This window comes from Jaculus jaculus, chromosome 17 (genome assembly GCF_020740685.1).
Source record: "Jaculus jaculus isolate mJacJac1 chromosome 17, mJacJac1.mat.Y.cur, whole genome shotgun sequence".
Lineage (NCBI taxonomy): Eukaryota > Metazoa > Chordata > Mammalia > Rodentia > Dipodidae > Jaculus > Jaculus jaculus.
In genome coordinates this window covers 14,991,173-15,004,223 of record NC_059118.1, presented here as the reverse complement: position 1 = coordinate 15,004,223, position 13,051 = coordinate 14,991,173, and the positions used below count along the sequence as shown (strand labels likewise).

Here is a 13,051-nt window from a genome sequence, read left to right as displayed (position 1 = left end):
CCCGCGAGCCACCAGGAGGCAGTGTGGGCCCCGCCGCGCCGCGCCCTCTGATTGGCCCAGCGCGCGAGGTTGTTGAGGAACGCGGTCCTCGACCGCTCCGGACGTGCGCGCCGTCGGGGTGGCGTGCGTGCGTGCGTGCGTGCGAGTGTGTTACATCCACAGGAAGCGACCTCCTCCCCCACCCGCCCCCCAGCAGCCCTCGGGGCTTCTCGCTCTTTCTCTTCGACGGCTCCAGTCGGCGGTGCGGTGAGAGGAAGACGACATGAGCCACGACGAGGAGGCCTCGAGCGTCGTCGAGGTTGCGCGGCCCGGCTCGTGGCCCAGTGTCACCACCCGCGACCTCGACCTCGACCTCGACCTCGAGGGCCTCGTGGAGCTGAGTGAAAAGTAAGCGAGTGACGGCGTTCCATGGCGTCGTCTGAGGGGAACGAGGCCAGGGTGCGGGGCGGAGGCAGAGAGCGCGTGAGAGACGGCGCCCGTGGACGGCGGGTGTGTGTGCGGGGTGTCCATCGAGTGAGGGCGTGCCGGGAGCCCGCGACGCCCGCCGCCGGTGCCCGGGGTGTCGGGGGCCGGGGTGGCGGAGGCCGGGGTGGGGGTGGGAGGACAGCTCGGAGCGCCCCGGGCTGGTGGTCGGGAAGCCGGGCTTTTCACGCGCGCGTCCTGGTGCTGCGTGGGGACACAGACACGCGCGCGCGCGCGCGAGGCACCACGCGACACGCCCCTCCGGAGCCCGGCGACGAGCTGCCCCGCCCGCCCCGGCGGTGGCGGCGGCACGTGACCGCGGTGTTCCGGGGGGCGCCGGGCGCCGCGTGGGGATCTCGCGGGCCTCGGCCTGCGTCGCCGCGCGCATCCCCGCCCCGGGGCCCGGCACTCCCCGTGCTCGCAGCGTCGCGCGCGGGGGGCGGCCCTCGAGGAAGCGGCGGCAAACGCGGGGAAGTTTTGTCTTTGTTTTTTTCTTCCTCTTTTCGTTTTCATTAAAAAAGAAAATAATAGATTTTTTTTTTTCCTTTTTCCTTTCCCTTCCCACCGAACATGTGGGACCCGCGGGCGGCGAGGGCGAGGGCGAGGGCGAGGGCGAGGTGCGTAAAGCGGGCACTGGGGGACTGACGGACGGACTGACTGACGGATGGATGGAGGGATGGACGCCTCCGGCTTGGCGGGGCCGCTTGCAGTCGAGCATGCCCACGCGCGCGCGCTTGTGTGTGTGTGTGTGTGTGTGTGTGCGCGCGCGCGCTCGCGTGTGCTCGGGGTCTGTGGCTGCGGCGGCGGGGGTCGGGCGTGGGGAAGACGATGGCGTCCGTTCGGGACGCGAGGCGACGCGGATGAGGTGGGCCGGCGCGGGCCTGTCGGGCTTTCGTCCTGTCCGCCGAGCCTTGCCCGCGTATCCCGCAGCCGGCCGTCGCCGCCTCCCTCGCCTGGTGGGGGGTGGGGGGTTGCGGGACAAGCTGTGGGCGGTGCACGCAGCAAACCGCTCCGGACTAGTGAGGAGAATGGAGGGCTCTTCCTGGCGGGGCTCCCTGGCCTCCATCATCCAACCAACCAACCAACCATCCATCCATCCGTCCGTCCGTCCATCCGTCCATCCATCCATCCCGGTCCCTCCTGTGTCGCGCGTGCCCGCGCCGCACACCTTCCTCTCGCGCGCTCCCGGGCCCGGGCAGTAAAAGGGATCCTGGGTGACATAAGTCGGGGCTGGTTCCTTGCTTGGTGACCGAGCGCTTCGATCTAGGGGCGGGGGCGGGGGCGGAGGCGGGGGTGGAGTGGTGTGTGTTTGTGTGTGTGTGTGTGTTTGGGGGAACTCGGAGCCCGCCGCTTCTGGGGGAGAAGACGCGTTCCGCCACTCCGTCCCCCTTTCGCGCCCACCAGAGCCCCTGCGCACTTCTTAACATCCCGCGGGAGTCGGCGGGCGCTCTGCTCCCCGCGGGGTCCGTTTCTCCTCCAAAGCACAGCTTCCGTGACCCCTTCACCCCCCGCCACCACCAAGACGTTTCTTAGGTGTGCAATTTGAGAAATAAAGAGAGAAAAAAATTGCGGTGATGATGATGATGATAAAAAGAAGATAAAAAAAGATTTCTGAAAGCTCTAGTTCCCCAGGATCTGCCATAGCTCAGTTGCCATGGTCCCAACCATTGCTTATGTGCAAAGGATGAGCTGGGGCCCCCAGGGTCTTGTGTTCCATCCTGCACCCCGCATTCTCACTGATTGCTTTTCCCGTGTCAGGTACCTGTTAGAGGCTCCGAATCTGGGTTGGGCTTTTGTTGAACATCCCTGCTTGGTGTTTTCTAGAAAAGTACTGTCTTGAAGGGGATTAAAAAATGTTTTAACTGTTTACCCATCAAATCTGTTTGGTAGAATTGTGTTTGTAGGATGAGGTTTTTTTTGTCCTTAAAAAAAATAATTTTCTAAAAGTAGTTTACCGAATGCTGGGCTAGATTCAGACGTTTTCATGCATGCCTGTTGTACATTGCTCACATTCACCTCCTCTTAAACTTTCCATCCTTCTCTCCATAGCTTGGATCCTTTCCTCCCCCATAAAGTCTCTCGCTCTTTTTTCGTGTCACACATATTTAAGTTCACATATGAGGAAAATGCAATATTTATCCTTTATCGTTTAACATTGCAATGTTATTTCAGATTTTAAAACTTTTTTGTTGACAATGCTCATAAATACGATAGTATTCATATCACTCTCCCTCCTAACCCCTCTCCACTGAATCCCTTTTCTGACTAGTCTGTCTGTCATTTATTTATTTTTGTTTTATTTTGAGGTAGGATTTCATTCTACCCCAGGCTTACCTGGAATTCTCTTACTTAGTCTCAGGCTGGCCTCAGACTCATAATGATTCTCTTGCCTCAACCTCCCAAGTTCTGGGATTAAAGGTGTGTGTTCCACCAAACCCGGCAAGTATTTCATTCATTCATTATGAGAAAGAGAGAGAATGAGAATTGGCATGCCAGGGCCTCTAGCCACTGCAAACAAACTCCAGATACACGACAATCGTGTATCTGATTCGTATGGGTACTGGGGAATTGAACCGGGGCCTTTAGGCTTCACAGGCAAGTTCCTTAACCTCTAAGCCATCTCTCCAGCCTTCCCCCCCCCCCCCCGTAAGGTCTTGCTTTGTAGTCTAGGCTGATCTGGAATTCACTATATAGTCTCAGGGTTGCCTCGACTCACAGAGATCCTCCTACCATGCCCAGCAAGCCTTGTCTTATTTTTGATAGCATTTTGGTCTCCTGTATGAAGGACTTGTATAGATAGCCTCAGCCAATGAAAGGTGTTTCAGTTTTTAATATAGACATATATTCTTATGAATTTATATTTTTTAAATGGATTGTGCATAAATTTATGTATTTTTTTGAGGCAAGCCCAACACAATGGCCTTTTTTATGCAACAGAGAGAGAGAAGGGGGGGGTAAGAGGAGTGAGGGACAGAGGATTGGCATTACCAGGGCCTCCAACCACTGCCCTAGAACTCCAGATGCATTTGCCCCCTTGTGAGCATGTGCGCCCTTGCGTCACTGTGTGTCTGGTTTACATGGCACCTGGAGAGTCAAACATAAGACTAGGCTTCACAGGCAAGCGCCTTAACTGCTAAGCCATCTCCCCAGCCTTTTTTTTTTTTTTTAAGGTAGGGTCTCACTCTAGCTCAAAGCTGACTTTGAATTCACTATGTCGTCTCAGGATGACCTCAAACTCATGGCAGTCCTCCTACTTCTGCCTCCTGAGTGCTGGGATTAAAGACATGCTGACCACCATGCCTGGCTTTTTTAAAAAAAAATATTTTAATTTATTTGAGGGATGGAGAGAGAGAGGGAGAATGGGCACACCAGGACTTCCACTGAAAATGAACCCCAGATCCATGTGCCACCTTGTGAATCTGGCTTATGTGGGTCCTGAGGAATTGGACTGAGGTCCTTTGGCTTTGCAGGCAAGCACCTTAACCACTAAGCCATCTATCCAGACCTCCTTTTTTTAAGGGTCTCACTCTATCTCAGTTTGACCTGGAATTCTCTATGTAGTTTCAGGGTGTCCTCGAACTCAGGGTAATCCTCCTATCTCTGCCTTCCAAATGCTGAGATTAATGTTTATTTACTTATTTTTAAACCTTTCTCCTTCAATATTTTACTTATTTATTCATTTATTGGGTGGGAGGAGGGAGAGAGAGGAAGAAGCAGATAGAGAGAATGAATCCACCAGGGCCTCCAGCCACTGTAAACAAACTCCAATAGCATGTGCCCCCTTGTGTATCTGGCTTATGTGGAATTGGCTTTGCAGGGAAAAGCCTTAATCGCTAAGCCATTTCCCCAGCCCTACTTAATGTTTATTTTTATGTTTTTAAAATTTATTTGAAAGAGAGAGAGAAAGAAAGAGGCAGAGAGAGAGGGAGGGAGGGAGGGAGAGAATGGGTGTGCCAGGGCTACTAGCCACCACAAACGAACTCCAGACCCACACACCACCTTGTACATCTGTCTTACCATGGGTACTGGGGAATCAAAACTGGGTCCTTAGGCTTAGCAGGCAAGCACCTTAACCACTAAGCCATCTCTCTAGCCCAGGTTTTTTTTTTTTTTTAAAGGTAGGGTCTTGCCCTAGCCCAGGCTGACCTGAGATTAACTTTGTATTCTCAGGTTGGTCTTGAACTCACAGAGATCCTCTTACCTCTGCCTTCCAAGTGAGAGTGTTGAGATTTAAGCAGTATGCCACCAAGCCCTGTCTCCCCCCACCCCCCACGTTCTTTTGTTTTTCCAAGGTAGGGTCTTGCTTTCCCCAGGTTGACCTAGAATTTACTATGTAGTCTTTCAGGTCTCAGGGTGGCCTTGAACTCATGGGATCCATCTACCTCTTCCTACTGAGTGCTGGGATTAAAGATGAGCATCACTACGCCAGGCCTGTTTTATTTATTTATTTTTTGTTTATTTATTTAAAATTTTCTGTTTTATTTATTTATTTGAGAGCGACAGACAGAGAGAATGAGGTAAATAGAGAATGGGCATGCCAGGGCCTCCAGCCACTGCAAACGAACTCCAGACGTGTGCGCCCCCTTGTGCATCTGGTTAATGTGGGTCCCGGGGAATCCAGCCTTGAACCGGGTTCCTTAGCCTTCACAGGCAAGCGCTTAGTAAGCTGTCTCTCCAGCCCTATTTATTTTTTTTGCTGAACCTCCATATTGATATGGAGTGTGGCTGCACCAGTTATTTCTACCAGCAATGTATAATGGTTTCATTTCCCCCATATCGTTGCTAGTATTTGGTGTCATTCGTTTTCTTTCTTTCTTTCTTTTTTTTTGAGGTAGGGTCTCACTGTAGCCCAGGCTGACCTGGAATCACTATGGAGTTTCAGGGTGGCCTTGAACTCACAGCGATCCTCCTACCTCTGCCTTCCAAGTGCTGGGATTAAAGGCGTGGCTAGCATGCCCGTCATTCGTTTTCTTGATGATGCCCTTAATGATAGGTATAAAATGGATTCTCCATGTTGTCTATAGATGTTGATAATTGAGAGAGAGCGCGCAAATATGAATGAATGGGAATGAGAGAAAGGGAATGGGTGCACTAGGTCTTTTACTACTGCAAACAAACTCCAGATGCATGCACCACTTTGTGCATCTGACCTTATGTGGGTAGTGAGGATTTGAACCCAGGCCATCATGCCTTGCAAAGAAGAGCCTTTAATGGCTGAGTTGTCTCTTAAGCCCTTGTTTTTGGAGTTCTTTAAAGGTTCTAGATATTAGCCTGATTTCATCCTTGTCTAGTTGGTGAAGATTTCCTCCAAGTCTGCAGGTTGTTGATTGTTTGCTGTGAGGAAACTTTTATAATTTCACACAATCCCAATTGTCAGTACAAGCAATTATTTCCTAAGTCCTTTTCAAAAAGTTCTTGGCTAGTGACTTACATCCTGAAGTATTGACCCTATCACTTCTAGAGTTGTAGGACTTATGTTAAGATCATTGTGTTCCAGTATTTAAATATTTATTTGAGAGAGAGAGAGGGAGGGGGAGAGGAAGGGAGGGAGGGAGGGAATGGGGAGCCAGGGTCTCCTGCCACTGCAAATGGAACTTCAGACACTGCGTCATTTTGTGTGTCTGGCTTTATGGGGGTATTGGGGAATCAAATTTTGGCCATCAACTTTGCCAGAAAGCACCTTTAACTGCTGAACCATCTCCAGCCCCAGTGTTCCATTTTGAATTGATTAAAAAAAAATTATTTGAGGGAGAGAAAGGGTGGGGGAGAGAGAATGGGCATGCCAGAACCTCCAGCCATTGTAAACAAATTCCAGATGTGTGTGCCCCTTTGTGCATCTGGCTTACGTGGATCCTGGGGAGTTGAACCTGGGTCCTTTGGCTTTGCAGACAAGTGCCTTAACTGCTAAGCCATCTCTCCAGGCCTATTCTGTGGTTTCTCTTAGTATTTATTTTTATTTTTGTTCTTCTATGATCTATCTGATAAGATACAAGAAATTATTTATTTGTTTTTCAAGGTAAGGAGTCATTCTAGGCTAGGCTGGCCTGGAATTTACTGTGTAGTCTCAGGCTGGCCTCAAACTCACAGTGATCCTCCTACCACTGTCTCCTCAGTGTTGGGATTAAAGGTGTGCGCTGTCATGCCTGGCTCAAGAAATTATTTTGTATTTGTTAAGAATTGCTTTAGAAGTGGCTTTTGTGGGAAAAGTTATAATAGTAAGAAGTGAACTGCTAAAAAAAAATCCTCTTAGCCTGATGTGATGGCACACGTCTTTAATTCCAGCACTCAGGAGGCAGAGGTAGGGAGGATCACTGTGAGTTTGAGGCCACCCTGAGATTACATAGTGAATTCCAGGTCAGCCTGGGCTAGAGTAAGACCCTACGTCAAAAAAAAAAAAAAAAAAGTTGTTTATAAAGCTTAAAATACGAGCTATTTTAAAGAAGATTCTGGAGCCGTTTGAGGCCACCCTGAGACTACATAGTGAGTTCCAGGTTAGCCTGGGCTTGTGTGAAACCCTACCTTGAAAAACAAAAAAAGCGCCAGGGCTTCCAGCCTCTGTAAACGCACTCCAGACGCGTGCGCCCCCTTGTGCATCTGGCTAACGTGGGACGTGGGGAACCGACAGAAAAACAACAGAAAAAGGTGATTCTATGGGATTCTGTGAATAAAGTATATTTGCAGTTATTGAATAGAATATTGTGCAGATATCTATTAAGTCCATTTGATTTATGTAGAGTTAAACCGGGAATTTTTTTTTGGTTTTCAGTATGGATGACCTATCTATGAGAGGTCACTCATTTTTATTGCATCAGGATCAACCTATCTTTTTTTTTTTTTTGGTTTTTGGAGGTAGGGTCTCACTCTAGCCCAGGCTGACTTGGAATTCATTATGTAGTCTCAGGATCAACCTATCTTTTTTTTTTTTGGTTTTTGGAGGTAGGGTCTCACTCTAGCCCAGGCTGACTTGGAATTCATTATGTAGTCTCAGGGAGGCCTGGAACTCATGGAGATCCTCCTACCTCTGCCTCCTGAGTGCTGGGATTAAAGGCATGTGCCACCATGCCCGGCTCTCAACTTATCATTTTATGTCTATTTTTGTTTTATGAAATGGAAGCCTCAGTGTTTGGTACTACTATACATATATTTATAATTGTTATATCTTGATGGATTATCTATTTATTTAATGGCTATGTTCTTTATCTCTTTTGACTCATTTTGATATATAGTCCCCTTTACTAGAGAAAAGGGAACTTACAACTGGCTTGTTTATAGCTTTAATTTACTTGGTTTATTGATTTTTAATGCTTTCACTTTTAGTTGGTGTCTTTGCCAGTTAGATGTGTTTCTTGAGACAGCAAATATGTTAAACCTTGTGTTTTAGTCTGCTAGGTAGCTTTTTTTTTTTTCTTTCTTTCGGTTTTCAAGGTGGGGTCTCACTCTAGTCAGGCTGACCTGGAACTTACTATGTAGTCTCAGGGTGTCTTCAAACTCTCTGGGATCTTCCTACCTCTGTCTCCCGAGTGCTGGGATTAAAGGTGTGTGCCACCACCCTACCCCAAAAAAACAAAACAAAAACAAAACGAAACAAAAAAAGGTAGCATTATTTTTTTTAATTGAAGAGTTAAGATCATTTGTATGTAGGGTTATTGCAGGAGTGTGGGTGAGAGTCAGAGGCAGCTGCATCACCAGAAAGCCCACCTCAGCATAGGTGACAACTCATAAGATGGTCTCTGGAGCATACCACACAACCTGCAGACTGCTTGGGTGTTCTGAGTCTCAAGCTTATTACCTGAGTTGCAATACGCTAGTAGGGCAGGTGGCAAACTTCATCCCCAAGCAGTTGTTTTCCCTTTAGGGTGGGTTCTCATAACCTTTTCCCAGACTTGATTTCCTGGGTCTTCAGAACTTCCTGCCCTGCCAGGAGGAAATGTTTCAATTGTTTTTGACTATTTTTATTTATTTGCAAGGAGAGAGAGGGGGAAGGAACATGTGTGGGTGCAGCGAAATGGGAAGAGGGAGAGGGAAGGAGAAAGGGGGAGAGAGATAAAATGGGTGTGTTAGGGCTTTTGCCACTGTAAATTAATTGCAATGCATGCCCCATGTGTGTACTGGGGAATTGAACCTGTGCCATCAGGCTTTGTAAGCAAGCACTTTTAAATATATATATTTTTTAATTTATGTGAGAGAGACAGAGAGAAAGAGGGAGGGGACGTAGGGAGACGGGGAGGGAGGGGGAGAGAGAATGGGCATGCCAGGGCCTCTAGGCACTGCAAACGAATTCCAGATGCGTGTGCCCCCTTGTGCATCTGGGTAACATAGGTCCTGGGGAATCGAGCCTCAAACCAGCAAGCACTTTTAACCACTGAGTCATCTCTCAGTCTTGTTTCAGTTTCTAATTAAGGTTGGTCAGAGTATTCCTTTGTTTATTATTACTATAACCTTGGGGAGTGGTCATGTAACCTTTTAAGTTTCACTTCTTCTTGACTCCCTCCTCCCTTCAGGAGGCAATATTTGAATTCGTAGGAATCTGCTGTACAATATTCTTGAGTCCTCAGTATCATTTTGTTGGCTCTTTGAGCCTGTACAGGAGGTGTGGGTGCACGTGACATGGACTGTCTGAGTCACAGCTCATTGCAGTAGGCCTATGAGTGTCTAGTTTTCTTTTCTTTTTTTTTTTAATATTTTTTGTTCATTTTTTATTTATTTATTTGAGAGCAACAGACACAGAGAGAAAGACAGATAGAGGGGGAGAGAGAGAATGGGCGCGCCAGGGCTTCCAGCCTCTGTAAACGAACTCCAGACGCGTGCGCCCCCTTGTGCATCTGGCTAACGTGGGACGTGGGGAACCGAGCCTTGAACCAGGGTCCTTAGGCTTCACAGGCAAGCGCTTAACCGCTAAGCCATCTCTCCAGCCCTAGTTTTCTTTTTGTGGGAGGTTTTCGAGGTAGGGTCTCAGTCTAGTTCAGGCTGGCCTGGAACTCACTCTGATCCTCCTACCTCTGCTTCCTGAGTGCTAGGATTAAAGGTGTGCACCACCACACCCACCGGAGTTTCTAATAGTTTTTAAATACTTTATTTGTTTATTTGACAGAGAAGGGGGTGGGGAATGGGCGTGCCAGGTCCTCCAGCCACTGTAGACAGACCCTAAATGTGTGCACCACAAGGGGTTGTACATCTAGCTAATGTGCATCCTAGAGAATAGAACTGGGGTCCTTTGGCTTTTCAGGCAAACTCCTTAACTGCTAAGCCATCCCTCCAATGGAAATTTATAATTTTTTTTAAAAGAAATTATTTATTTGCAAGCAGAGAGAGACAGAGAGAATGGGTGCTCCAGGACCTCTCACTGCTGCAAATGAACTCAAGATGCATGCACCATTTTGTTGTTCTGACTTTATGTGGGAACTGGGGAATGGAACCTGGCTGGTTAGGCTTTGCAGGCAAATACCTTAACTGCTGAGCTGTTGCTCCAGCTTCCCTGTTAATTAATAAGGATCATAGTAGAGAGCTATACTTATGAAGTCACATGCATAGCTGAGTATAAAATTATGTCAAGAGGCCTGGAGAGATGGCTTAACTGTTAAGTGCTTCCTATGAGGCCAAAGGATCTTGGTTCAAGTCTCCATGTGCCAGATGCACAAGATGGAGCATGTGTCTGGAGTTCATTTGCAGTGACTGGAGGCCCTGATGCACACATTCTCCCCCCCCCCCACTGTTTCTCTGTCTATCACTCTCAAATAAGTAAAAGTAAACAAAAAAAAGTATGTCAAGAGGACTGGAGAGTTGGCTAAGCTGTTAAGGTGCTTGCCTCCAAAGCCAAAGGACCCAAGTTTGGTTTCCCAGTATCCATTTAGTGGCAGATGTATATGTCTAAAGTTCTTTTGCAGTGGCTAGAGGCCCTGGCATGCCTGCGTTCTCTTTCTCTTTCAAATAAATAAATAAATAAAAAATATGTCAAGAGCTTTAGTATATTCTTTCTATAATGGTACTTGTATTTGAATGTGTTGTTTCATGGGTGAAGAAGTTTGAGGGCCAGGAACTTGATTACTTGTTAAGTCATTAACAGCTAATTATGCGTTTCCGATTAGACACTGCTCTTTTAACAATCCATGACAAACGGGCTTTGTTCTTGTCCTTCCAGGGCCTCTAGCAACCGCAAACTAACTCCAGAGGCATGTGTTACCGTGTGCATGTGGCCTACATGGGACCTGTAGAATCAAACCTGGGTCCTTAGGCTTTGGAGGCAAGCGCCTTAACCACTAAGCAATCTCTCCAGCCCCTTGTGGAATTCTTAAAACTTCTCCTTTGTTCACTTTATATTTTTCTGTGGTTGCTGCTCAAAACCAATTTGTGTGGTCTATATCTTCTTCTTTTGTCTTTGCTTCTTGGGATGTAGTTTATTTTTTAGCAAAGACAAGTCTTAAGACACTGTTTCGGGAAGATAAAGTGATCCTGAGGACCTTTAAGAACTGAAATGGAGGTTGGATGTTGGCTTTGGTATTGTTTTCAATGGCCTTGAGGAATGAGCCCTCCTCTTCCTTTCTAGGTGGGTAAGTGAAGTGTATACTTTGCTCCAGCCAGACCCTGGCCTCGCTGCTTTTCTAAGAGGTTTCTTTGGAGTTGCAACATTAGGTTTTTCAAGGCCAAAAGCACTCTTGTTTTTAAAGGCCATTAGGGAAAGAGGAATGAAGAGTTTCTTTAGTAGAAATGATGCTTTTAAGTTTCAACAGAGAGAAAGAGTGGAGGCAGTGGTGGGGAAAACAGTTGAACAAAAGTTTAAAAAGTATTAAACCAAGTAAACAGGCCATTTCAGTAATCTATGTGCTGAAAGAAATTTCCTTTTTTTTTTTTTTTTTTCCCCTAGCTAGTATCTCCCTCTAGCCCAGGCTGACCTGGAATTCACTGTGTAATCTCAGGGTGGCCTCGAACTCATGGAGATTGTCCTACCTCTGCCTCCTGAGTGCTGGGATTAAAGGTGTGCACCACCACACCTGGCTTTTTTATGTTGTTTTTGTTCAAGGTTAAGGTCTCATTCTAACCCAGGCTGACCTTTAATTCACTATGTAGTTTCAGAGTGGCCTTGAACTCACAGTGATCCTCTTACCTCTGCCTCCAGAGTGCTGGTATTAAAAGCATGTGCCACCATTTCTGGGCCTTTTTTTGTTGTTGTTGATCTTTGTTTTTTGAGGTAAGGTCTCAGTGTAGCCCAGGCTGACCTAGAATTCACTATATAGTCTCTGGGTGACCTCGAACTCCTGGCAGTCCTCTTACCTCTGCCTCCCAAGTGCTGGGATTAAAGGTGTGTGCCACCATGCCTGTTTTTTTTTTTTTAAATGGTCACTGAAGTTTCATTTTGATTTTTCTTGGTTTCAAATAGTGTATTACCTTATTTCCTTTTTTTTTTTTTTGTTGGAGATAATAGAAAGGTGAATAACCTTACAATATTGTATGTGAATTCACTTTACTTGAATCTACTCCATCTTTTGCCTAGATGTTTCATGGTGGTACCCACATGTGTACTCATTGTGGCTAGCTTAACTAAGCTCCATGACTGTGTTGAGCTGGTGGGATGCATGACTTTTGGAGTTAAGCCAAATCTTGGTTTAGCGCTATCAACTTTTGAAGTGCAAGTGCCATTTGTACTGGATGTTTTCATTCTGTAAGCACTGGGTCTTCCTGTTCGCCGTGCCAGCATGGAAAGTGGGCAGGTGCTAGCTTGAAAATAGAGATAATTTTTTTTTTTTTTCCCTCGAGGTAGGGTTTCACTCTAGCTCAGGCTGACCTGGAATTCATCATGTAGTCTCAGGGTGGCCTTGAACTCATGGCAATCCTCCTACCTCTGCCTCCCAAGTTCTGGGATTAAAGGCCTGCACCACCACACTTGGCAGTGATGATTAAAAAAATTATATATTTGGATGGGAGAGAGAAAGTGAGGGGGGAGGGAGTGAGGGAGGGAGGGAAAAACAAGCAGAAACAGAATGGACACACCAGGGCCTCTAGCCATTGAGAACAAACTCCAGGTGCATGTACTACCTTGTGCATCTGTCTTTACGTGGGTACTGGGAAACTGAACCTCTGTCCTTACTTAGGCTTTGCAGGCAAGTGCCTTATCCGCTGACTCGTTGACTCATCTGTCCTGCCCTAACAGTGATGATTTTTGTGGATCCCCTTCTCCTCCCCTAGACCCTTCCGCCCTCTATATTCTGTCCCTCTACTTGCATGTCTGCTATCCCCTCTTAATCCCTCCTAACCATGACTCCAGAAGGCCCTCAAGAATAGGGTGGGAGAGGAGATTTAAGAGGATAGATTGATGGGAATATGAGCAATATTTTCATATATTAAAGTTTGCAATAAAGTTAAAAAGCAGTGATGATAACTGGGAGGAAGCAAGTGCACAAGGCATAAAATACTAGACAACAATGTTCAGCAGCTTCTGAGAGAATTCATCCTTCATGTCCAGCTATGGCTTCTCCAACCCTCTCCTTTGGTCGACATTGGATCATCAGGGTCTATGCTTGGGTGGGGCCACAAGAATTGGTGACTTCAAGAGCACATTCAAGCCTGAACACCCTGGCCCGTAGTCTTTCTTTTC

At 47.3% G+C, this 13,051-nt stretch overlaps 1 protein-coding gene across 2 annotated transcripts in view; it reads left to right on the top strand.

The window, feature by feature from the left end:
* Positions 1 to 1,279: 1,279 nt before the first annotated feature.
* Trank1 (tetratricopeptide repeat and ankyrin repeat containing 1) overlaps positions 1,280 to 13,051 on the top strand; it is a 117,784-nt gene continuing 106,012 nt past the window's right edge. For both annotated transcript variants that reach the window (XM_045136938.1, XM_045136937.1), the window contains exon 1: positions 1,280 to 1,327. In XM_045136938.1, coding sequence (XP_044992873.1) covers positions 1,323 to 1,327 — 5 coding nt within the window. In that variant the 5' untranslated portion in view covers positions 1,280 to 1,322. The remainder of the gene's footprint in view (positions 1,328 to 13,051) is intronic.